Raw genomic sequence first — 27,221 nt, forward strand, 5'->3', positions numbered from 1 at the left:
CTGGATCCTCAAATCTGCTGATCACCCCCAGTTGTTCTTTACAGACCAGCTGCTGCTTATCTTTATCCATCAGAGGTAATGGGATCCTCCATGGAGTCTTTGAGGAAAAAGGTTGAGCTCCAGGTTAGCATTTCTATCATTATGCTCTCCAGCCGAGCCACAAGCTCCAGCTGCTGATGGCAGGTCTCCCCAGCAATGCAGTGTGCAGGTGTCTGATGACAAAGACATCTGCCAATAATTCTCTTTCTCCGTTCCTTTGTGCAAGCTTGCTGACACCAAACAAATTCCCCCAGGTCCCACACAGTGCCTTGGTTGTTTTGTGGAGGCTCGAAGGGTGATTGTGCCTTCAATAAACACTTTAAGGGGTAGGACTGTTATGGCGTTGTTTCTGTGTCTCTATTCTGAGCACATGTAAATCATTTTTGCAAGTACAAATATTGCATTTTGAGGAGCAATGAACAAAATTCATTACTGCGTGCAAGGAATGTATGTGCAATTATCTATAGCACATACAATAACAGCCCTTCTCGCTCAGATCTCTGCTCTGCGTGCTGTCAGACATCTGCCAGCTGGCTACTGTATTTCAAAAGCCCTGTCCAAAGTGCTGCTAAATCCAGTGGAGTGGTTTGGTTTAAACTAGATTAAAAACAATGGTCTTAAAAACGTATGTATTTTAGAATAAAACAATGAAACATAATCAAAAATTTAAATTTAATTTTTTTTTTCAGTTTGAATATATAATTTTCTCTAGGAAACAAAATAAAAACATTCAGAAGAGTATGTCTGTGAAGGTTCTCAGTCATCCATGTCATCGTAGTCAAAGGAGTTTGCAAAGAAAAAGCGTCTGGACTTCTTTAAGTTGCTTGAAGACGTTTCACCTCTCATCCGAGAAGTTTCTTCAGTTCTAAGGTCAAATGGCCGAGAGTCCCAGATTTTAAACCCAGTGGGAGTATCCCCCCAAAGAGGGACAAAGGACCCCCTGGTGATCCTCTAATCACATGCGCCAAGGTGTGAAAGCGGGTGTGGGACCTAATCAGCCAGGGTTTCGGGTGAGCTCATTGTGAAACCTGGCCCCACCTTGTCATGTGAATTCCTGAGGTCAGATGGCCCAGGATGTGAGTGGGCGTTAAGGCGTCTGGGGAGGGAGCTCAAAACTGGATTATAGATGGCAGACAGTTGGTGTCGTAAACCACCGCCTCTGTTCAAAGATGGTCGCTCACAGTGGACATAGATGGCCTCTTTCACTCCTCTTTCAAACCATCTGTCCTCTCTGTCCAGAGGCGGTGGTTTACGACACCAACTGTCTGCCATCTATAATCCAGTTTTGAGTTCCCTCCCAGACGCCTTAACGCCCACTCACATCCTGGGCCATCTGACCTCAGGAATTCACATGACAAGGTGGGGCCAGGTTTCACAATGGGCTCACCGAAACCCTGGCTGATTAGGTCCCACACCCGCTTTCACACCTTGGCGCATGTGATTAGAGGATCACCAGGGGGTCCTTTGTCCCTCCTTGGGGGGGATACTCCCACTGGGTTTAAAATCTGGGACTCTCGGCCATTTGACCTTAGAACTGAAGAAACTTCTCGGATGAGAGGTGAAACGTCTTCAAGCAACTCAAAGAAGTCCAGACGCTTTTTTCTTTGCAAACTCCTTTGACATTCAGAAGAGTAGAAAGTCTATAGTGCTCCTCTTGGCAAAGCATTCAGAGCATGATTCTGCTTGCTGCCACTGCCGGACAGAAAAGGTGTCCAAAAAAAGAAAAAAGTCTTTAAAATTTGGCCTGTTTCTGTTTTTTTAACTCCTGCTTGCATTTTTCAAGCTGGACTATTACTCTCCTCCATCTTGGGCTGGAGCTCAGTCGTTTACCACGCTTACTATCTCCTGTAGTACAAAAGGACCAGCAGCTGAATCCAGTCTCCAAAGGATAATCTGCCTCCTGTGTGTGTGTGTTTGTGCAACATTGGCATTTGTTTACTCAGATCCAAGGCAGGCCAAACCTCTGTGTTACAGTTTCATGACCACGTTCTCTGCTAGCCTCTCTCCCTTCTGACGACTGGGGTCCTTTCCCAAGTAAGGAGATGCACTGCAGACATATTTGGTGTCCAAGTCCGTGGCCATCCAGAACTTGTCTGGCTTGCTTCCGATATACTGTGTGAATGGACAACGAACCTTGGTAGGGAACAGCTGTTTATCTATGGTCATGTGTTCTACTGGAGTGAAACTCTTAGCACAGTTCTCATTGAAGCATATCCAGATGTTGGAGATCGCCGCAAATTTGTCTATTTTCACCCGTTCTGCCCGCGTGTCCCTGTCATCAATTCGAAGGTGTTGCATAATTGAAATGAATCTATCTCGGGGCACTGTCTCTTTAATTACTGGCACCAGAAATCTTTCTGACCAGCGATCCACAATGGCACCAACGGGACATGATTGCTCTTACAAACAGAATTGAAATGATTGCCATCAGTTCATGAACTGACAAATTCCAGTCCGGCTCTCTTCTGCGGGCTTGATGGACCGTACACTCCCTGATGGTCTGCAGCATTCCCACATCTAACAGGCAAAGGAAGCTTTGGAGCACACTTGTAATCTTACGCTGTCAGAAGATAAACAAATAGAGAATGGAAACTTTACATGAACCTCACTCTAAATGGGTTTATATAAATATCATATGTAATATGGCAGTGACAAACCTTAGCAGACTCTGTGGGTCCAGCTTGCGCAGTGAAGCACGAGTGATTTGCTTCTGTACTGGGCATTCCAATGTCCTCCTCTACCTAACTCAGAGGTTTGGCCTGCCTTGGATCTGAGCTACTCTGAGTAAACAAATGCAAATGTGCCAGGCCTCAAGGATAATGGGTGGTTGGCACAACAAAAGCTGGAGGAGAAACGAGCTGACAACCTGTGGAAATCTCAGCAGGGGTGATTAACACCTCGGGACTTACACCAGAAAATAAAAAAGACAGTAATTCTAGTAGGTGTTGGGTTGAGGGAAGTTACGCAAATTTGCGCAGGTTTAGTAAACCTAGTGTTACACAGTGCTATGGACCTCTGTGTGAAATCAAGCATATGGGTACTAAAAAGGATAACCCTCAAATGGGCTGTACAACATTATATAGTGAGATAAAAACATAGATTATTGTAGCTATCTTTCTCCCACATGGACGTGGCAGTCTTGCTGTCTGCTGCGAATCCTCCTCATATCTCAGTGACCTCATCTGGTATCTGCTCCCTCCTCTGTAAGAGACAGAATAGGAAACCCCTCTCTGCCTAGCCTTGATAATCTAATGTTATTATCCATTGTTCTTCTAGGGATTCAAAGTTCTGGTTCAGTATATCATGTTTGGGACTCTCTAACCCAGAGACTTATTCTAACCATTATCTGTGTGTGTTTGCAATCAACCTTTTGCACTCGACGTCATTCCTACAATATATCAGTCCAGACAGTCACACTGAACGAAGCTCTCGACCTTCAAAAGACGGAGAGCCAACTCATATAAGCACATTTGCAGTGTGTACATGAAACTGATGATAACAGCTTTATTTAGTAGAATAATCAAAACATTTTAACCCTAACAGAATCCAGCCAAGATCTGGAGGACCTGATTAATTTGAAATTCAAACCAGCCTTACAAATAATCCAAACAAACCTAGAAGAGTTGTAGAAAATACAACTTGTACTCTGGGGGCTAATGTTAATAAAATGATAATGGCGCCTCAATTTAATTATCAGTTGATGCTACCTATCATAATAACACCCAATATCTTTAAAAGACATGATGAATTGATTCAAAAAATTCTTATGGCAAGGAGAAAAAAAACAAGAATGAAACTGAGTAAATTATATAGCCCTGGGGGGGAAAGGAGGACTCAGTTTGTTAGACTCAAGGCTGTATAGATTATCTTAGCTAGGTATTGGAAACCATTAAATAAAAGATCAGACTGGATGCATATCGAGAGCGAGTTATCTTTACCGTTTAGCCCAAAGGATAAATTGTCTTGAAAGAATAGCACATTAAACCCAGTCCTCATTGACTCAGGATGTATGGGCCAAATAACCATACCACTCACAGAAGTGTGCCCCTTGTGGTTGAACCCTGCCATTTGTATTGGAAAAACACTGGTATAGGGCTTTGGAGTTGACGTCACACCGCAGTGCATTGTGGGATCGCGGCACCATGACAGAAGGCCACAAATCAAAACCAACACACTGTGTTGGAAGCAGGACTGTCAGAACCATGCTTAAAATCAGCGCAAAAGACAAAGGGCTGTATCGCGACCAATTGCGCCCAGACGCCAAGAGACGGTACTTGGAAAAAATAGCATGCATCAGTAATGTGGACCCGTATGAAATAAGGCAGTGGAGTGGAAACCGAGAACGGCCTACCGCCGTTGTCCTATCCCGATATTTTCGCGTACCTTGTCTGTGGAGTCAGCGCATACACGGCGAACCATTTTCGGAATTATAAATTCCTGGAGGCGCACATCTGATTCACAAACGGTTGGGTACAAGATTTGGCCGTTTTTAAGCCTCCACGTTGTGAGTACGTTGACCATATGACCAAGATACAGCCAGAGGTTGCACATAACATTGACTTCTCCTCAGCAGCTGCCCCCAAAATTGCTCTAGATGAACGATTCATGATTGATGCCAGCTGAGCATTGCCATGTAAATAGTTTGCATTTCATGTGTACCTGCACATGTACTTGCTAAGTACATGTGAACAGATCTTGAATAAAAAAAAAATAAACATACTTTTCATTTCTGTTTTATTTAAACCACTTCACAGAAAGTACAATTATTTACAATGAACTGTACATGCAACACAGCAGTTTTATGAATATTCAACAAGAGCAAGTTTCATTTGGCCCTGGTTTGACAACCACACTGGGGCACATATTCACCAAAACACAGCACACCTTCACATTCTTATCAAGCAGTGCTGTGTCTTCACCCTCACATGATATGAGTAACTCCTGTCCACAGCCTCCATTACATGGTGATTTTGTTGTTGGTCTTCTGTCAGATCTTCATCTATTACTTCTGCATGGGGCACACCTTCATACTCTGCAGCTGCATAATGAAAGCATGTAAGATAAAATTAGTGCATACACATCAGGTAAATGTACACTAGTATTCCAGGTGTGTGATTCATCTGAAAGTTATGTGCAGATTAGCGTACAATGAGCACAATTTTGTATGTTTTTGGGGTGGGGGTTACCTCCGATGGGTGCTCTTTTTCGCTTTCGTTGCACTCGCCTTGCATGCCGGTCCGAGTCTGACCGCTGCAATCCAAGCCTGACGTCTTCGTTTAGTAATATCGGATACATGATATCCCTCCCGTTGCCTCCAGGAGGGGAAACGAGCTTCTTGCCTTCACTATCGTGTGATCTAACGTTGCAACCGACAACACAGTACGTACGAACCATAGCTGACGCTTCCATATGCTTCGTTTGCCCTACTGTCATGGTGGGAGGGGGCGTGGCCCCCCTCCCGTGACATCACGCTCCAAAGCCCTATATTTACAAGCAGTGGAAATCAAGCCGTTTATCTACCATAGGAGACCATTTAAATCATATGAAGAATTAAGGACTTGATACAAATTTGAGGGGAAACAACACTTCTGCAAATATTTACAAATCAGTAACTGTGTGAAATCTAGGATCCAAATTTGCTCAGAAAATCCCATCTTAGACTCCCTGAAATTACCACCAGAACATTGCACAGCCTCCTATTTTTATAAATTAGCAAAACTTTCAACTAGTTATGAATGACTCCATTAATATTAAACTGATATGGCAAAAAGACCTGGGAATAAACATAAAATGGGAAAAGTGGCTGGGATTTTGGCAGAGTGTGGAAAATATGTTAGAGAGGTGAAAGAGACGTTTACACCATACAAAATCATACACAAATACAATGACACATTTATTACATACAATAAAACTGATGAAGAACAACACGTGCTGGAAATGTAAATTAGAAGTAGGGACCTTTCTGCATTATGGGACTGCAAATGTGTTAATCCATTCTGGGCTAAAGTAGCATGCTGTGGTGGAGATTGTATCTTATGAATCTATGTTGTACAGACTCAAGGACTGCGGGGGAGACGAGGAGGATGGGGAGAGCCCATGGGACCCTCTCTGGACCAGCACTGGATAATCTTTCATTATCCAGATTTCATACGAATTACAGGACATTTAACTAGATTAAATCCTCCATTTCCTTAAATGGAGGATTTAAAGTATCTGTTTGTTCTACACTGAGGTACAAGGTAGCAGCGAGCTAACAGCCATTTTACTGTTGTGGAAGATTTCCACTCAGCTCTGCTCCAATTCCAAATGTCGATGTCAATGACCCTGTGCCAACAGACCAAGCTTTATGTATGTTTGTTTACTTGTGCTAACATCCATCCATCCATCCTCATCCGCTTTATCCAGGGCCGGGTCGCGGGGGCAGCAGCCTAAGCAGAGAAGCCCAGACCTCCCTCTCCCCAGCCACCTCCTCCAGCTTATCCGGGGGAACACCAAGGCATTCCCAGGCCAAACGAGAGATATAATCTCTCCAGCGTGTCCTGGGTCTGCCCCGGGGCCTCCTCCCGGTGTGACATGCCTGGAACACCTCACCCAGGAGGCGCCCAGGAGGCATCCTTGTCAGATGCCTGAACCACCTCAACTGGCTCCTTTCGATGTGGAGGAGCAGCAGCTCTACTCTGAGCCCCTCCCGGATGGCTGAACTTCTCACCCTATCTCTAAGGGAGAGGCCAGCCACCCTTCGGAGGAAGCTCATTTCTGCCGCTTGTATCCGCGATCTCGTTCTTTCGGTCTCTACCCACAGCTCGTGGCCATAGGTGAGGGTAGAGGCGTAGATCGACCGGTAAATTGTGCTAACAATGATTTTCATTTAAAAAAAATTAAATAACCAAAAAGAGTATTTCAGACTGGATGCACATCAGTGCATGGTGTGAATTACGAGAAGTGAGTGGGCTATTTTTAAGACCAGCAAGTTTAAGTTCCTTCATTTGCTTCTGCAGTTCTCAGCAGTGAGTTTCATCCTGCAGATTAAAAGAAATGTTTCTCTGAAAGATACTTAACGAACATGGACAATGCTTTGTTATGAAAATCGACTCTTTGTTTCTTATGGAGAATTTGATATAAACCAAGCACAGGTGGACACTGGAGACAATGAACTTCATATTTTTCAAAGACACAGGCTCAGATTCTGATTTCAAAAGCTCAAATGGAGGCGCTCCTTCTTTGTTCACGAGCTTGAATTAAAGCTTTCAAGTTGAAATAAGCACAGAGAAAACAGCTTGTTAGTTAGTCTTATTAATCTTCCTCTCTTGCTGAACAAGCTTGTCTTTCACACTTTGTCTCATTTATTTTTGTAACTTGTTTTTTGGCCACATCTTCCGTAATCAGAAGTTACTTCCCTCACTTTTCTCAGTCTTCCTCAGTCAGAAACAGAGGAAGTAAATGTTAAATAAGATCTTTCTACATGACAGAGTTTAGACAGAGTGAAGGGAGTGAAGAGGTGGAAGCAGTTCTTCTGTCATTCAATATTTTTCTTGATTAGCATCAAATTCATAATGAATATCCATCATGTTCTGGTCTTCTGCTTCTTATCAGGTGAGAATTGATGATCTGATTTTCTCTTTAACACTGCAGCATACATTGCTTTTGCACATTTGGTTTGCTTTTGTCAGAATATTTGATGATTTTTTTCTCAAGTGTATTTATTATTGTTGTTGCATCATGCACCATGATGTTTTGACATGTGAACCTGTCAAACTATTATGTTTAACAGGTTTTTTGGTACAAAGTGATCTAAGTCAGAGCTCATTGTGACTTGGATCGTTAAATTGCAGCCCAAAGTTAGTCAGTGGTGCTCGTGTCAGTCATTATGCAAACGTACTGTTTATAAGGTCGGGAAACCTGCAGTCAGCTGAGACTGAAGTCAGTTGGATGACTTTGAAATGTTTCTCCACTGAAAACGCTACGTCCAGATGAACAGAATCAACTTTCTGGAAAGTGATCTAAGATGTCTTTGTCAGATGCATTAAATAGTTAATGAAGTCTTATTCTCACAGTGTGCTGGTTCTGTGGTTTTCACAGCAGTCAGACACAAAACTCAATGTGTGCTTAAGTTTTAAAGTAGGTATAGAGTGAACATGAAAAGGGGTGACATTACTGTAAATAAAAGGTCAAAAACAAGTCAATGAAGTTTTTTTTCCAGGCATAGAAGTGTAAATAATGTTTGTATGTGTGTACTTCATATTTTATGTACAACACAAGGATCAACTGTTGTTTGAATGAGTTTTATAAAGTTGGTTGGACTGAAAAAAAAATTATTCTGTTGGAGAAAAACAATTAAAACAGTTTCTACCACTGCACTTCCCCTTTTGTCTGATCAGTCAGAAAGCTGAACTTGAGTAAAGTGAACCATTATTTCCTCTTTCTTTCTATTTCTGTCTCTCGATAAGTTTGCGATGAGCTGAAAACCTCCTGCACCCTGACTTTGGGCCATATTTTACAGGGTTGGATCTTAACAAGGCTCCAAGCAGAGCTTCAACATGCAACATGAAGAAATGGGAGTGAGACAAAACATTATTTTGAGCATGCAATTTATTGAAAACAACACTTAAACTGAAACAGGCTGTTTTACAGCTGATCAAAAGTTTAGGACCACACCTCCAAAAATCCTGTAAACCACCCAAAACAGGAATAAAAGTTCCAAACATGAACTGAGTAATGAGGAGCTCCACCGTTATTGTTGATCACTTCAAAAATTCATAGCGGTGTGCTTGATGCAATCATTTCCATGAGGTGAGTGGGAACATTTCTCCAAGTGGTGAAGACAGTCACACGAAGGGCGTCTACTGTCTGGAACTGTTGTCCATTTTTGCCATCCATCCTCAAAAGTTCTCAATTGGATTTAGATCAGGGGAACATGCAGGATGGTCTAAAAGAGTGATGTTATGCTCCTGGAAGAAGTCCTTTGTCCTGCAGGCATTGTGTACTGTAGCGTTGTCCTGTTGAAAGACCCAGTCGTTACCACACAGACGAGGGCCCTCAGTCATGAGGGATGCTCTCTGCAACATCTGGAGAGAGCCAGAGGCGGTTTGACCCCCCTGCACCTCCTGAAGCTCCATTGTTCCACAGAAGGAAAAAGCACCCAGACCATCATGGCGCCCCCTCCACTGTGGCGCGTAGAAAACATCTCAGGTGGGATCTGCTTGACATGCCAGTAACGTTGGAAACCATCAAGGTTACGTTTTTTTCTCATCAGAGAGTAAAACCTTCCACCTTTCAATGTCCCAGGTTTGGTGCTCTCTTGCAAAGTCCAAACAGTCAGTTCTGTGGCATTCACGGAGACGAGGCCTTTGAAGACATGTTTTGTTTTTGAAGCCCTTCAGTTTCAGACGCCGTCTGATGGTTATGGGGCTGCAGTTGGCACCAGTAACGGCCTTAATTTGGGTTGAAGATCATCCAGGGTCTTGATGGACAGCCAATTGAATCCTACAGCTCAGTGCTGGTGAAATTTTGGGAGGTCTTCCACTTGTTCCATAACCCTCAGGATCATTTAAGAAATGCCAAATGACTGTCTTATTGTGTCCCGCCTCAGCAGCGATGGCGCTGCGAGAGACCATGCTTATGCAGTTCAACAACCCAACCATGATCAAAATGTCATGACAGTGTGACTACCTGACAGAAAATGACAATGAATCCACATATTTTCAAAAATTTGGTCTTTTAAAGGCATGTGGTCCTAAACCTTTGATCAGCTGTTAAACAGCCTGTTTCACTTTACGTGTTGTTTTCAATAAATTGCATGTTCAAAAAAATGTTTTGTCTCACTCCCATTTCCTCTTGTTGCATGTTGAAGCTCTACTTGGAGCCTTGTTAAGATCCAACCATGCAAAGTATGATTTTCTGCCATATTTTAAGTTTGATCGGGACTTTTGATCGGGACTGTAAATATAGTGCAACCCAGTACCACGGCTAGGCGTGTAATAAAATGGCCGGCATTTGTATAGCGCTTTACTTAGTCCAAAGCGCTTTACACTACATTCAGTCATTCGCCCATTCACACACACATTCACACACCGGTGATGGCAAGCTACATTGTAGCCACAGCTGCCCTGGGGCGCACTGACAGAGGCGAGGCTGCCGGACACTGACGCCACCGGGCCCTCTGACCACCACCAGTAGGCAAACATGGGGTTAGTATCTTGCCCAAGGATATTTGGCATGCAGCCTGGGATCGAACCACCGACCTTCTGGTTAGTGGCTGACCTGCTCTACCACCTGAGCTACAGCCACCCCGTAGACCCGTTTGTCCACTAGAGGACATCGTGTGAATGTCACTCATGCATATCCATTTCATGCCGAGGAGAGGCAAAGCGTGCTATGGGTAGTACTGGGTTGTGTAGTGACGGAGCTCCAGTAAGATTAAAGTTAAATAAACTGAAGCTCAACTTTAGTCAAACCGATAAAACTCTGAATTAAAACAAAAATTACACATTAGATGTGGCCTCACTGAATTATATCTAATTTCCGTTATATTTAACTTCCACTGACCGACAAAGGTCAGCAGGAGTCTGAAAATTAAATGTTCAATAGTTCATCTTTAAAGATGTATTCCTCTGCTTGTTGTTTTTAACACAATACAAAAGTATGGTGACATTTTGTTTTAGACAAAAGGAGCATGTGAGTTTACCTGGTGACGCTACAACGCTAAAGAACAACACAGGTGGCTGCCCTGATCCCTGTTTGTAATTTCACCAAAGTTATAGAGTTCAATAATGTTCCTACTGCAGTCATTATTATGCCCACACACTTTTCTGTGATTTGCATATGCTCAGAACTACAAGCTCCCTTTATTATGACCTGGTTTATTATTCCTCTAAGAGGAGTCTTCATTAAAAAAGTGAGTGTCACAAAAAGGGTAAATCATGTCCATGTACAAAAACAAATTATTAACTAATATTTTGAGTCTGTTTTGTGTTATGCATTAAGAGTGACCTGACTACTCACAGATAAAGTCCTGATCATCACTATTCACTGTTTATCTGTCCAACAGGTACAACTGGGTTTGTTAAAGCCAGCATTTGGATTGTACCTGAAGGAGGGAATGTATCACTATATAATTACTTCACTGTGTCTGGAAACACAAAGTTCTTCTGTAAGGAAAAATGTGAGCGAGCAGAAAACATCCTCATTAAAACAGATGGAACCACAGCTCAGAGCGGCAGATTCAGCATTGAATACAAAAATGCATCTTCAGGAAGAGGAGAGCTGACTATGAAAATCACACATACGACCAAGTCTGACTCAAGAATGTACCGGTTTGGTTTGGGTAAATCTTCAGCTCCAGATTCGTACTCAGATCTTGAGGTCAGAGTTTCAAATGGTGAGTTTCTACTAAACGTCATTGAATTCATAATTGTGGAACCATCCACCTGCTGTCATACCTCCATAAACTCTCAGGCTAAATACAGACCTATTTCAACTCAGACACAATTAGTTATTATATAATTCATAGATTACACTGATTTGAAGTCACTGAATACACTGTACTAAAATAAGTTTAACTGACTTTATTTACACTCATGCCAGACTAGATTATAACACACTAAAGGTAATATCCATTGTAGGGACTAACGCGTTATTAAGTAACGTGTTACAGTAACTACTTTATTATTGTGGTAGCGAGCACGGTAACTAGTTATTATGCCAAAATCAGGAACACATTTATCATTACTGGGATTTAGATAGGGTTGTTATTCATTATTCGTTGTTTTGCTAGCCCGCTACAAAAACAAATTACTGCTAAACACATATGCAGCTCATCTGCAGTCTGGAGTTACCTACATCTTCCCACTTGGAATGCAGAATTTCCGAGTTCCGAGTACAATCAAAAGCACCACGACTGCAGTTTCTGTGTTGCATGTATAAAGAGCACTGAAGCACTTAATCTACCATCATATTTTATTGATCTACATGGCCTGACTCGAGGAAATATTGTTTTGGTTAAATATGGACTATTTATGAGGCTGAAAATACCTTTAAGTTTGTCTGTCATTACTGAACATGAGGTCTCCAGTTTGTGCAGTTCAGCAGTTAAGTTTACAAAAAGTGGACAAACCTCACTGTGTTTATGTTGAACCATTTTTGCACTACATTTTTTGCACTATTTTGATACCTACAGCTCCTAAATGGTCTGAGGCACAGTTTAATGTTGGCACTGCTAAAAGTATACTTTCTACCCATTTCAATGGCAAACATAAATATACCTTTCAAAAGTTTTAACACACTGTATGTCGTGTTTTGTGATCCGCCGCTTCTTCCTAGTGATATTACGTACAATGATTAGATTTATAACACTGCTGCATCAACCCCAAAATGATGTGTTTGAATTTATAGAGGGTTGAAACAATAGAAATAGATAAAAAAAAAAAAGTGACACATAAAACAAACATTGTTAATTTCTAATTTAGTTTCATTAACTTGCACTCACACTACTATACTGCCATTTTAGGTTCAGGCCATTAGGTGGCACAGTGCACTTGTGGCAGGATAGTGCTAACATGTAAGCAAGCTAGAAGACTGGCATCCTTGCTGGTATCCAGTTAGGGAAGCAACACATTAATAAGAGAATTCTGAGTGAAACCAAAGTTACTTTCCCTAGTAACTAGTTACTTTGAAAGTAACAAGTAACTTGAAGTAACTGAGTTACCTTTGATAGAAGTAACTAGTAATGTAACTAAGTTACTAATTTAAAATAACTTGCCCAACACTGGTAATAACACACTGAAGCTCTGTGTTATGCCGGGCTCACACTGTGCGATTTTTTCAGTCGCGTTATTCCGCTCCTGCTCAAACTGTACGATTGACTTGCAGGGGTTAGAAGTTCATAGGTCACGATGCAGGGTCTCACACTATACGGCCCGATGCTCTGATGCGACCTGAGTGCTCACACTGTGCGTCCATAAAATGAAGGTTATAACAGAAATTCTGTCGCTCGCTCTCCCTCTCTGTCTTTCACCCACACAGACTCACACCACCACCATCAACTTTGCTAAACTGCTAATGAAAAACATTCATCAGGCAGCTGTGATTGAGCAGCAATGTAGATCCAACTATTTTCACGGTTGTTGTGGTCGTGATAATTTTGTGAGGCCACATCGAAAAGGCTCGGGTGAGCTTGCCATAGTTCTACAAGTTGTGCCTCCATCGCTTGTGTCCAGATCACACACTGCACAGCCGTGCTGCACCGTCTTTTTCGCTGACATTTGTGTTTGCGCATGTGCAGTGTGAAAAGCTGCGGTGACGCCCTCACGACCAAGCGATTGATGATCGGGAGCTGGTTGTGAGGTGTTAATCGCTTCTCGTTACCCCACGTATACTACACGATGCACGATGCACAATGAAGGCCAAAATCGGGCCAATCGACAAAATGGTCGCACGACTCAAAACTCGGCTCAAAATGGGCCAAAAATCGCACAGTGTAAGCCCGGCATTAGACGAGCACAGGAAATGTTGTCATTAGAATGTAACAGCTGACAGGAAGTACAGATAGTACTTAATGAGTTTTCATCTATTTTACAGAATTTGATAAAAGCTCTAGAATCTTCCGTGCGCAGACTGAGGGAGAAGAAATCTCATTTGGATGTGCCAATGCTGTCCATGGACAGAGGAAGTTCCTTTGTAAGAATCTGTGTGAAAAAGAAGGAAATATTTTCATTGACACAACTAATGACAAAGCTGAGAATGGCAGGTACAGCATCGAATACACAAAAGGATCTGCGTTTGGACTTCAAGCAACCATCAGACAGCTGACCAAGTCTGACACGGGACAGTACCGGTGTGGTTACGGCGACCCTTTGTCTCCTGATTCATACCACACTGATAATATTTTTGTCGTAGAGGGTAAGTTTCTTTACCAAATCATGAAAAAATGTTCATTATGTTCAGTCAAATGTTCTTTGTTAAAATAAATAGATGAATGAGAAATAAACCCTAAAACTGAAGATGAAATTTACAAAAGATGCCAAATGCTAAAGTATGTAGTACATACTCACCAGAGTCCTGTTGTCCCTCTCTCCCTCACACACACACACACACACACACACACACACACACACACGGGTGGTCATAAATTAGAGTGTGTTATCTACCAACCACAAGTTTGGGGGTTTGATTCCAGCATGTGAAAATATTCTTCAGGACATACCAAATCCTGAGTTTTCCTTCTTAGATTTACATTATTACAATATTCAGTCCTGTGTTTTGTGTTTTTAAGTGCTGAAAATATGATTTATTAGTGTTACATCCCCAGGCTAGTCTAGGGGTTAGAAGGGACTAACAAAAAGGTAAATAGTGAAGGAGGAGTTAAGATTAGAGATGGACCGATCCGATATTACGTATCGGTATCGGTCCGATACTGACCTAAATTACTGGATCGGATATCGGCGAGAAATAAAAAATGTAATCCGATCCATTAAATATCAAAAAAAGCACCTCAAAAAACTTGCGACACAGCGTAACTCGGCTCATAACCGTAGCACGTTGGAGCAGTGTGCGTCACGTGATAGAGCGGCTGTGTGTATTTGTAGCCTCGCTACCAAACCAGCATTTCATCTCCGAGGAAGTTATCCCAGAGAGAAGTAAAGCAAGTGTGTAAGTTCATCTCTGAATGTTTGTAAAGCATTCCCACGTTAAGCTTAACCACCGATATATGGAGCGACTGCCTCTCTCTCTCCCTCCCTCTCCTGCTGCTACTTCAATCGTGAAACTGCTTAATGATCAGCTGATCGGCTTTCCTGTCACGAGTCCGTCTCTCTTCTTTGTTTTTGGCCCACTTTGCACCAGAAAGAGGAAACCAGCGGCTGAACAACAGCAGCACGTTTAAGCTTGATAAGCTGTTGTTAGAATTTATTTAATATTACTTTCTGCACCAGGATCCTTTTCACGCAGCTGACGGCTGGTAACTGTGCAGGGGCGGATCTAGCAAAGTGCAGCCAGGGGCCGATAGGGCATTAACAGGGAAAAGGGGCACAAAGACATACTTTTCTTTCTTATTCTCATTTAAAATGTCTAGCTTTTAATAAATAATTATCTGAATCTTACACCCAAAGTTTTAATCTGATGTAAAATGTATAGAAGTCCATTACTGTATATAGTATCTGTTAAGTCTAATATACCCTAGTAAGCTATAGTACTTTTTCCTTTGGGAAGGTACCATCTGTGCAGTCTGCAATTCTGTTGAAGAAAGATGTTGAATCTATTTAATTATTCCTGAAAAATAATTTATTTCTGTGCATTTTTTTTTCACACTGCATCAAATTAAAGTTGATTACATCGATTAAGCATCATGAGGTGGAGGGTGGGGGTGGTTCCTATTTTTTTGCTGGCAGTTTGCAACCCTATTAGTTAGGTTGCTTAATATTTCTGCTAAGTACTCTTTAAAATACCAGAATAGGGAGGATGGAGCAGGTTTAAGTTTATTAGATTGATCAGTGTTGCTGAGCTATGAAATATTTTGGGTGCAGTGTATTTTTTACATACAAGTATAACAGAATAGCTTTAGTGTTGTTGTTTATTTAAACTTGAGTATGAACTTGCAGCAAGATATTTAAAAAAAACAGTTTTATTGATTAAAAAACACACTATATTGGATTCATATCGGTATCGGCAGATATCCAAATTTATGATATCGGTATCGGTATCGGACATAAAAAAGTGGTATCGTGCCATCTCTAGTTAAGATGGTACTTTAAAAGGTTTATTTCCTGCTAGCGTTAAAGTTCTAGTTCAGACTGATGGTTAACTTCAGGGAGAACCAAGACCAACATAACAAACAAAACATCCCTGACATGAAAATAAAAGGAGCTTACCTAACTCCAAAGAAAACAAAATATACAACCTATAACCATAACCTACCTAACAACACATAAACAGGAGAAAACAGTGAATCCCCTACAGGCAGTCTGAACATGAAAACACAAAATGCATATACAAGTCAAAAAGGCATGCAAGCCTGCACAGGTATGGCAATCAAAAAGGCCCAGAAACACAGCTCCACAGGCATTATATAGTGCTCTGCTGATTGGTAATTAGGCGGATTCTGTGAGCAGCATCCAATCAGGACAGAGGAGGTGGAGCCTTGACAGAACATAAGGCATTATTTCACAGAAGAAAAACAACATCCTCCTGGGGGATGTAACAATTAGTATTCCATATTTATCTGGATCAGTGCTGATTTAGTGTCTGATTGTTTTCTGTTTATTGCTCACAGCTTCAAACCCACACACCTCTGCACCACCAACAATGCAGACTCAGAGTTTCACTTCAGCCGTCTCCACACCTTCATCAGATTGTCCCGACTCTTTCTTGCCTCTGGCTGTCTGTCTCATATTAGTTGGTGTTTTACTGTTATCGGTTTTTCTGCTGCTCCTCTACATTTGGAAGATAAAGAGGAACTTTGGACAAAGCCTTAGAGAAAATGCTGATGACACAAATATGGAGGTACGTTTCTTTAACTTGTTTTGTCCTTGTTTATGTGTGTTTCAGCGACTGCTGGTTTTAGTCACATTGTCAATCCATGTTTTCACGGTGAAAGTAAAGACTATGACACAGAAGATGACATGGGAAGAATACTGTGATGATATAATGAATAAAGAAAATGGGGGAAACAGGAGCATGGATGGAGCCAGGGAAGAAGCTGGCCCAAATGGTGGCCAAGCTGGTGGCCACGCAGCAGGAGCAGACCTGCGGTGTCTCGCTGCTGGTGGGAAGAACTGCAGGACCGATCTGAGCGCCAGATGCAGCGGATCGGGAGTCTGGCAGCCCAGATTCCTGATCTACACTGCCGCCAACCCCACCCGTGACCCTCCACTGCACGGGACCCATGCTGGCCCCCAGAGTGAGGCCAGTCAGGATGCAGCCTGCCTCTGCACTGGTCCCCACTCCTCCGGCGGGAGTGGGTGGTGCCCAGCAGGGGCTGGTGTTGTGTCAAAAAGTGATTGTTTGCCAAAAACTGATTTCCGATGTTTCTGTGTATTTTTTATGTGTAATATCTTTACGTATGTTGGTAAATAGACTTCGGTGAACAGGGTTTACAAAGGGGTTTTATGATCTGTTTTTTCAAGTATCTTTATAACTCTGTGTTATTGTATTTACATTATAACCAATCCGGTCCTTTATCCCCACTTAAAATATTTTTACAGAATTATTGTAATATTTGGCCAGCTCACTCTTACAAAAGACATTTTTAATGTTAATGAGATTTTTTTTAACTGCATAAATAAAGGATATATTAAAAGTCACTGCCAAAAACTGATTGCGGCTTCTACCTTGTTACACGAATGTTGTTTGTGGCTCAAGATGAGTTTATGTCATCCATGAGGGATGCATTTGACATATGTTTCACATATTATAGCCCAGCAAGTTACTTCTAGCAGTTTAAATACGAGCAATCAGTTTTTGGCAAATACCGGAAATCAGTTTTTGGCAGACAATCACTTTTTGGCACAACACCCCGGCACCTGTTCCTGCTTCCCAGAGGATGGCCACTGAGCAACTGCCTGGCTCACCACCAACTCACCCACCTGCTCAGCCCAAGCTGGAGATCAGTGCAGAGAGCATGCAGGAGGAACCTGCTACGCCATCGCCAGAGGTCGGGGCGCACGAGGCACCTTCGGCAGTCGAAGTTGAAGGTTGAGGCTCATGAGGCAATTCGCGAGGGTCCCGCTATGCCTGGGGTCGCCGTGCCGGCCGGTCAGGGGAGACAGACGCACCTGAGCAGCATCCGCAATCACGCCATCTGTAATCATGCCTCGCCGGCTTAAAGTGTGGGTTAACTCCTGGGTTATTGTTGTTGTTGGCGGAGAGTGAGCTACGAGCTGGAAAGCTGCAGCTGTAGCCTGCGAGTGTGTGTGCAGCAAAGGTGAGTGTAATAAAGAGATGCTGACAAGCATGCAAACATCGTCGAGTCTGCCGTGGTTCAATTACAGTGACAGAAGGAGTGCATGGTGTCGCACATTCAGAGACTTTTCCTACTGCTATTAATTTAAACGAGATCAACATCCAAAGGTGCCACATCTTATTCTGATCACGCACCTTTGGTCCTGTTCCCTGACAGAGCAAGCTGCTGATCAGAAGTAAATCAGCAGTTTTTAATTTGATACTTGTAGTTATTGGATGAAACTGATCAAATATATGTTGTGCATCTCAGCTTTTATCTTTTTTATGTTTTATTTTCAGTTATCTGTCACATATGAAAACTGGGGTCCAACAACCAAATATTAAGACTTCAGAAGTACCAGGATCAAACCTACTCTGCATTTATAGGTGTGTTTAAAAGTTTTCTTTATATTGTTCTATAAAAAGCAAATACCTTACAAAACCTCCATGGTGATCTCTTCTTCTACCTCCATTTCCTCCAGCTCCTGAAGGTCCTGTTATTCCCACCTGCACTGCATGCTACAATATATTGCCATGGACTGTGAATTTGTGCAGAAACCAGCTTATTGATTCAACTATCTTGGCATTCATGTGGAACACCACTGATGGGATGAGAGTTGGATCCATTCCTTAAGCCGTTTTAGTCGTTTTTATTTGAAGGCTCCACAGTTCAATTCAATTTTATTTACACTGCGCCAAAGGCACCTCATGGTGCTTTATTTTGTAAGGTAGACCCTATATTAATACATACAGAGAAAAACCCAACAGTCATATGACCAATGTTCCCTCTAAGCTGCGCACTGCTGGCACGGTCTCTGTGCACAGAAAATCTGTGTTGCGCACAAAGAAAAAATCAAACCTGAATTGAAATTAAAATTAAAACTTCTACAATTCTGTTTTGCAGTGCTAGTCAGTGAGTGACTGGCTGCTCCCGTATGGGATTAGAACGATGCCACCTTATCCCCAGCCAATAATGCGATTCACATTCGTATATAGGCAGCTAGTCGTCGACAGGCTATGACAGCGTCCTTATGTGCCGACACCGGTGTTTTAGCTAGCAAAGCGGCGTGGCTGATGTGGAGTGAAGCCACGTTAATGACAACGTGTCCAACCATTGGAGATGTGAGCAGGACAGACGGAACAATTGAGGGAAAAAGTGTGGACTTTATACCAGTTTTTAAATTGTGTTGATCGGCCACGTAAAACCAGAGTTATGATAAAAATATCTGCAATGCTTGGTTTTCTTCCTGAATACTGTCGTTGTTTATATTTACTGCGGGAAGAAACGTTTTATAAGGAAAACGCTCCAAAGCACTCTCCGCCTGTGAGCAAAAACAAAACCAAAACACCCCCCACCCTTTCCTATTGGTCGAAAAAAGTACCATGTCGACCAATCAAAAAATGATATGGCAAGTTGTTAAGAGATGGGGAGAAGTTTTAGGAGTGACGGCGGTGTTTTGAGATGTGAGAGATTTGCGACGTTTAGCACAAATCTTGTGTAGTTAGTGTGTAGTTAGTGTGTAGTGTAGTCAATAGTTTTGTTGTGTGTGTCAGAACAATGAGGCGACTGCTGAATGTTACAGGTGTTACAGCAGTGATACATCTCCTGTTGTCAGGCCTGCAGGTATCAGGCTGTTGTTCTCCTTTATCTCATAGTGGACAGAAATTATTTTTTGGAGTGGCACAAATAATTTGTGTGGCATCAGATTTGATGCAGAACAGCTGATTGTTCTGTAAATATTTTGAAAAGTTTATTTAAAAAACGCCTTGGCTGCATTTAAAAAATAAATAAATAGCTGCAAAAAACTTTGTTGTTTGCCAAACTCTACTCTACTTACTTTTTTGAAGAAGTAACTATATAATTAATTGCCCAACATTGGTCATTATATCCTGTATTTTGCAGACAGAGTTACAGGACTCTCTCCCAGACCACAGACTCATAATACAAGTCAGAGCTTTATTAAAAAAAAAAAGAAGAAGAAAGTTGTGTTTTCAAAATTCGAGTTCAAGTTATTTTTACTTCCAATAGTGTTAACATACTACACAGGTCAATGACTACATTTTTGTTTTACATTTTCATTGTAAGTGGGCTAAAGCAGTTAATTAAAAGTAGTCGAACATAAATGTAAATGCTGTGATTTGATTATCTTAATAAACCATGTAACTTGTATGGATTTGATGCTGGCGTGATGTAGAAATGTTTAGCTTATTTTAGAGTTTAGACATGTAGGAATGTTTAGTTTGCTTTAGAGTTTAGAAATGTGTTAAGATAGAATGTAGAATTATGGTAGAGACACTGACACTGCCCTGGATATAAACAAAGGCCTGATTGTGTCATGAGCTTAGAAGTAGATTTGTAACTGGATAACTGTGGTCTGGAGGGAGATGGTATTTATGGCCCCTAGGAAGAGACACATACCCACAGTGTTTTAACTGATATACTCCCACACCTATATGCACACTCACTCACGTGCACGCACATACCAGGTATGCACACACAGTCACTCACAAGCACTCACATAGACACGCGGTACCCACACACAGGCACTCACGTGCTCGTGCACATAGACACAGACACAGAGTTTGCAGCACACTGTGGGGGATTTATGATGGGGTCGCCTCTATAAAGCTGCCTGGAACTAACAAAGGGGTGAAGATTGTTTCAGAGGGACACCGGCCTCGTCTTCCCTTCTAGAAGTGCATGCTTAAATGAAGATGAATAAAGATTTTGTAAAATAACTACTGAGTTCCGGTGCCATTTCTGGATCCCTCGACGAATAAAAGAACCGGGGTAAAAACTGATTTCGCAACAGTGACCACAGTGCACACGTCTGGTGTTGCTCACAGTGGTCCAAGGGATCGCTCAGGGAGTTTGTGTGTTCGCTCAGACACATGGAAAGTTAGAGGGAACATTGCATATGACCCCCTATGAGCAAGCACTTTGGCGACAGTGGGAAGGAAAAACTCCTTTAACAGGAAGAAACCTCCGGCAGAACCAGGCTCAGGGAGGGGCGGGGCCATCTGCTGCGACCGGTTGGGGTGAGAGAAGGAAGACAGGATAAAGACATGCTGTGGAAGAGACAGAGATTAATAATAACTAATGATTAATATTCCGAGAGGTGTATAAAGACATACTGACTGAAGAAGAAACACCCAGTGCATCATGGGAATCCCCGGCAGCCTACGTCTATTGCAGCATAACTAAGGGAGGATTCAGGGTCACCTGGTCCAGCCCTAACTATATGCTTTAGCAAAAAGGAAAGTTTGAAGCCTAATCTTGAAAGCAGAGATAGTGTCTGTCTCCTGAATCCAAACTGGAAGCTGGTTCCACAGAAGAGGGGCCTGAAAACTGAAGGCTCTGCCTCCCATTCTACTTTTAAATACTCTAGGAACAACAAGTAGGCCTGCAGAGCGAGAGCGAAGTGCTCTAATAGGGTGATATGGTACTACAAGGTCATTAAGATAAGATGGGGCCTGATTATTTAAGACCTTGTATGTGAGGAGCAGGATTTTGAATTCTGGATTTAACAGGAAGCCAATGAAGGGAAGCCCCAGTGCAGTGAGCCAGGGAAGAAGCATGACCAAGTGCAAAAACACAATTTCTGTGTATGTTCTTCCTCTTCACATCAGTACAATGGATTATAAATCAAAGAATCAAGAAGTAAGTCACATTTGACAAACTAGCATATTTTAAAGCATATCTTTTGTTTTAATACTTCGATGAAAATCATTTGCAATTAATGGCTGCCTGAAGTCATAAACCCATAAGCATCATCAAATGCTGTTTGTGTTTCCTTGAGGCTTTTGTCTTTACTGCAGCCAACTTCAGTTGCTGCTTATGTGTTGGTCTCTCTGTGTTCAGCTCCTTTATGGGGCTTAGATGACATGAATAGAATAGAATAGAATAGAATGCCTTTATTGTCACTATACAGTTGTACAATGAGATACAGAACATCTGCTACTCAGTGTAAACATGCTGGGGGGCGGGGGGTACAGTTCTGCAGCGCTATATACATATGGACAGTATTAACATATGGAAGAAGATGTGTATATATATATAAAATGTACAATTTACAAGCCGTAAGTAATATGTAATAAATAGTGTTATGTATGTACAGTTGAGTTATTGCACATGGAATTGGTATAAATAGTGGTGGTCCATAGAGGAAGTGGGGGGCTGTGTTATCGGTGCATGTGTGAGTTCAGGGTGGTTATGGCTTTGGGGAAGAAACTGTTTTTGAGTCTGTGGGTCTTTGTGCTGATGCACCTGTAGCGCTTCCCTGAGGGAAGCAGGCTGAACATGTTGAAGCCAGGGTGGGAGCTGTCCTTGATGATGTTTGCTGCTCTGCTGAGGCAGCGGGAGGAATAAATGTCCAACAGGGAGGGGAGAGGGCAGCCGATGATCTTCTGTGCTGTCTTGACCACACTCTGAAGCCTCACTCTATCTGCCTTGGTGCAGCTGCCGTACCATACCGTGATGCAGTAGGTTAGCAGGCTCTCAATGGACGAGCGGTAGAAGGTCAGCAGCAGGTTGGAGTTCAGCTTGTACTTCCTGAGGACTCTCAGGAAGTGCAGCCGCTGTTGGGTCTTCTTGACGACCGCTGAGATGTTTTCCGTCCAGGAGATGTCAGCAGAGATGAGGACACCAAGGAACCGGAAAGTGTGGACCCTCTCCACACACTCCGGCGTTGATGTAGAGGGGGCCAAGTCAGTGCTGTGTCTCCTGAAGTCAACAATGAGCTCTTTGGTTTTCTTGGTGTTCAGTGCCAGGTTGTTTTCTGAACACCAGGCTGCCAACTTCAGGACTTCCTCTCTGTACTCTGCCTCGTCTCCCTTTGAGATGAGTCCGACTACCGTGGTGTCATCAGCAAACTTGATGATGAGAGTGTTGTTGTGGGTCGAACTGCAGTCGTGGGTGTAGAGAGAATACAGGAGGGGGCTCAGCACACAGCCCTGTGGGGAGCCGGTGCTCAGTGTGCGAGTGGAGGAGAGATGAGGCCGAGTCTCACAGTCTGGGGCCGGTTTGTGAGAAAGTCTTTATCCAGGCACATGTGAGAGGAGGGAGGCCAAGAGTGACCAGTTTGGTGATGAGGATGTCCGGGATGATAGTATTAAAGGCTGAGCTGTAGTCTCGAAGAGCATTCGGACGTAGCTCTGCCGCTGCTCTAGGTGACTCAGCACAGCGTGGAGGGCTGTGGCGATGGCGTCTTTCTGTGGATCTGTTTGCACGGTATGCAAACTGGTGGGGGTCGAATTCTGGGGAGGTAATCCTTGATGTGCTGAAGGACTAGTCTCTCAAAGCATTTCATGATTACCGGTGTGAGGGCCACAGGGCGGTAATCATTCAGGCTGGAGATGGGAGACTTCTTCGGCACTGGGATGATTGTGGCTGATTTTAGACAGGATGGGATGGCTGCCTGATCCAGTGAGAGGTTGAAGAGTCTGGTGAAGATGAGGGTGAGCTGGTGTGCGCATGCTCTTAGTACCTTGCCAGGTACTCCGTCTGGACCGGCCGCCTTCCTGGGGTTCACCGTGACAATAAAAGTGATTTGATTTGATTTGATTTGATTTGCTAGGAGCACACATCTGACATCGTGCTCCGTTACAGTGAGTGGAGCGGTGCAGGAACCAGGTGAGGATGAGGATGGGAGCAGGGCTGAAGCAGATGAGTGCTGCTGTTGTGGTGTTTCAAAGCGGGCGAAGAAGCTGTTTATTTCCTCTGCCAGCTGCACACTCGGATTTTCTGTTTTCGCAGTGCTGCCTCTGTGGTTGATGATGTCTTGCATTCCCTGCCACACCTCTCGTGTGTTGTTGCTGGACAGGTGGGACTCGATGGTCCTTTTGTGGTCTGACTTGGCTTTTTTAATCCCCCTTTTCAGGTCAGCTCGAGCAGCCCTGTACAGAGCTCTGTCACCTGATCTGAAGGCGGCATCACGGGCTTTGAGGAGTGAGCGGACCTCGCTGGTCATCCAGGGTTTTTGATTTGGGAAAACCTGAATGCTTTTTGTCCACTGTCACATTTGCAGTACAGAACTTGATGTAGTCCAGTACTGATCCTGCGAAAGTTCCTAGGTCCTGGTGTTCAAATATGTCCCAGTCTGTCTCTGTGAAGCAGTCTTGTAGTTTGTGGAGAGCATTTTCAGGCCAGGTTGTAACAGTCCTTGTGGTGGGCCTGGCACTGCGCCTGAGGGGGTGTAGGCTGGAGAGAGCAGGAGGGAGAGATGGTCGGACTGACCGAGGTGGGGGAGGGGTATGGCTCTATATGCATGCTTGACTTACTTGACCAGTGAAGAATATCCCACTCAGAAATTGAAAATCTCTTGGGTTGCTTTCCAGTCCAGTTTTGCAGCATTTGGTGGAACCTGATCAGAATTCAGCTCTGTACACTTCACAGTTCATCCTGCTTCTATCAGCAGTCACAGCAGTAATCATTATGACCCTGTTCCAGTACAGTTCATGCCTCCACCTTGTTAGAAAGATAATATGGTAGATTTCAGACCATGAACTGTTTCTCTCCTTATCTGTACTTTTCTCTTCCCATCACTCTGCTACAACTTGGTTGGTTGTTCTTAATGACCTTGTAGTACCAAATCACCCCATTAGAGCACTTTACTCTCACACTGCAGGCTTACTTGTTGTTCCAACCAGATTCTTACTCTGGATGGCATTACATTGGCCCCAGTAACACTGTGAGGAACCTTGGAGTCCAGGATATGTCCTTCAATGTGCATAATAAACATAGTATTGTAGTGTCTACCTTACAATATAAAACACCTGTTGTGATTTAAATTTAAATTGAATTGAATCCAAAGAACTGTTCTTCTCTTTTATATGTGTCTCTCAAAAAGTCTAATCTGTCCTTCCCTTTCTTAAACATAAGCAGTGGTTAAATGTTGCTATAAACTCTCTGCCATTCGTTAAGAGGTTTCCTGATTTTAGACCTTGACAATGTTTCTCCTGCCTATTGTTCAATTACTTTGACTATATGTAAAAAAATGTCTGTAATTTGCAAGTTTGAACTTCAATCACAGCTTGATTGTATGGTTTAAAATCCACTGTGGTGTTGCATAGAGTCAAAATAAAGAAAAAAGAAAAGAAAGTGCCATTGTCTCAATACTTGGAGTAACTTTATTTAACTTACTGGATATGTTATATCATATAGCATATCCAGTATGCCTCCAGAGAGTGGGCTACAGTTATAAACTACACTCACAGAGGAAAACAATCTTAAAACTTCAATATTAAAGACATCAAGTAACAGGAGTGTGAATGAAATATGCTGAGTTCAGTTCAGTTTCAGTTAGAATATAAAGAACCTTGAAACAACTGTTGTTGTGATTTGGCAGAATATAAGATAAAGACCCTGAAAAAGAGGGAGAAAACCCCAGAACTAAGTACTGAGGTCCTGGTGAAACAGCTGTAACAAGCTTAATATCCTGAAACTAGGCCAACAAAAACAAAAACACGAAGCTACTGAGGATAAAATTAAAGCAAGGACAAATTTACATCAGGTACCGTCACTGATTTTTAATTAATACATTTTTATGAGAAATTTTAAAAACGTTATCATTACACATTGTGTGATGTGCTTCATTGCTCCGTTTTCTTCTTCTTTTTCTGAGCAGATGTTACTTGTAAACTTATTATTGACATACAGAGCTGAACATGTGAATGTTTTAACAGTTTCTCAGTGAAATATTTTTCTTTCTTCTAAACTTTAAGTGGAAAAACAAATCAGATCACTCGAGTTATAAGTTGCCTTTTATAGGAAAAACCCAAAAGAAGCCACACATTGACTATTCTTTACAATGTTTTATATATTGGGTTTTTTTTTTGTGTGTGTGTGTGTCCACTTCTCCACTTCTCATTTCGATGTCCCACCCTCACTTCCTTCTTCACTCTTTGTCAGCTTTGTCAAGCAGAACTGGCTTCAAAATGTTTTTGTAAGATCATCTGTACTTTCAATTTTTTTAAATTAAATTACTTTGAAATAATCTATGATCACAGTTTGTTTGAAATTTGATTGTCCGTATACTTCCTCTATATCTGACACAAGGTTCTCTAAAATCACCGCTGAGTCATGTAAATGGTATTTAGTCCTTATCAGAGATTTGTATAAAGAACACAGAACAAAGCTAAAGTTAAACTGATTCCCGTCCTCCTGTGTGATACAGGTCCCTGAGTCTGTGGAGACGCAGCTAAATCTAAGTTTAACTTCAGTCACTCTGCAGGAACTTTCTGTAAACTACTGCAAAAGATTCAGTTTAACGGTTGAGTGGAAACTTTTCAAACTGATCAACACCATTAACATTCACTGAACTGTAATTGTACTTCTTGTCTTAAGGTGCTTTATATTGTAACATAAAGGCGCTACAATAATGGAGAATAAACCCCAACAATAGAATGACCTGTTTCACACAGGAAGGCGGGAATCGGTTTAACTCAACTTCATTCTGTGTTCTTTACACAAATCTACAACTGAAACAAAGCATGTTTACAGCCGAGAGTATGAATGTTATCAATAGAAAAAATCCACCTTAAAGGTTTTCATTTGAATTTGGAGACATTGTTCCATTTGTCTGATATCAAACTGAGATAAGTGTGGCACAGTGGTGCCTCCTCCTGGTGGGCTGGAGCATTACAGTCCTGCATGTTAGGGTTAGAACATAAGCCAGCCTGTCCCATTTCCACATTTAGCATTATAAACAGTGTTGGGTAAGTTACTTTAAAAAAGTAATTAATTACTATTACTAATTACTTAATCAATATTGTATTTAAAATACTTATCTAATTACCATGTCTGAAAAGTAACTTAATTACTCAATAAGTAATTTAAATAAATACTTATTAAAATCCTCATAAACCTTGAGTGGACAAACAATAGAAATTAAACTCTTTAAATAATAAATAATTTTTTTTAAAAAATACAAGTCAACATGAAATAGTTTAGCCTTTTTGCTTCCTGAATCATCTTTATTACATCATATAAAAAAAACCATTCTTTAATAATTACATTTTTTAGTAAGGAATGCTTTCTTTAGCTAAGAAACACAATTCCAGAATAACAAATATATTTTTCTGCAACATATCTGAAAAACAAAAAGCTTAACTTAAGAAATGTTAAACATGACATATTTCACGAGTAAACATTAAAATTTTAAATTTTCAAAGCGATGAGTAACATATTCATACATAATGTATGTAATCATGTCATGTGAGTCAACAAAGTGAAGTTAACTCTGACCTTTGGT

General features: G+C 42.0%; 1 protein-coding gene across 1 annotated transcript; it reads left to right on the forward strand.

Moving 5' to 3' along the window:
• Window positions 1-7,535: 7,535 nt before the first annotated feature.
• Window positions 7,536-18,710, forward strand: LOC120435421. Its single transcript, XM_039605026.1, has 6 exons — window positions 7,536-7,632; window positions 11,087-11,416; window positions 13,615-13,935; window positions 16,304-16,533; window positions 18,271-18,357; window positions 18,453-18,710. The coding sequence occupies exons 1-5, from the start codon at window positions 7,593-7,595 to the stop codon at window positions 18,313-18,315; spliced, it is 966 nt and encodes a 321-aa protein (XP_039460960.1). The 5' UTR covers window positions 7,536-7,592; the 3' UTR covers window positions 18,316-18,357; window positions 18,453-18,710.
• The last annotated feature ends 8,511 nt before the right edge of the window (window positions 18,711-27,221 follow it).

The sequence above is a fragment of the Oreochromis aureus genome, linkage group 20 (assembly GCF_013358895.1).
Source record: "Oreochromis aureus strain Israel breed Guangdong linkage group 20, ZZ_aureus, whole genome shotgun sequence".
NCBI lineage: Eukaryota > Metazoa > Chordata > Actinopteri > Cichliformes > Cichlidae > Oreochromis > Oreochromis aureus.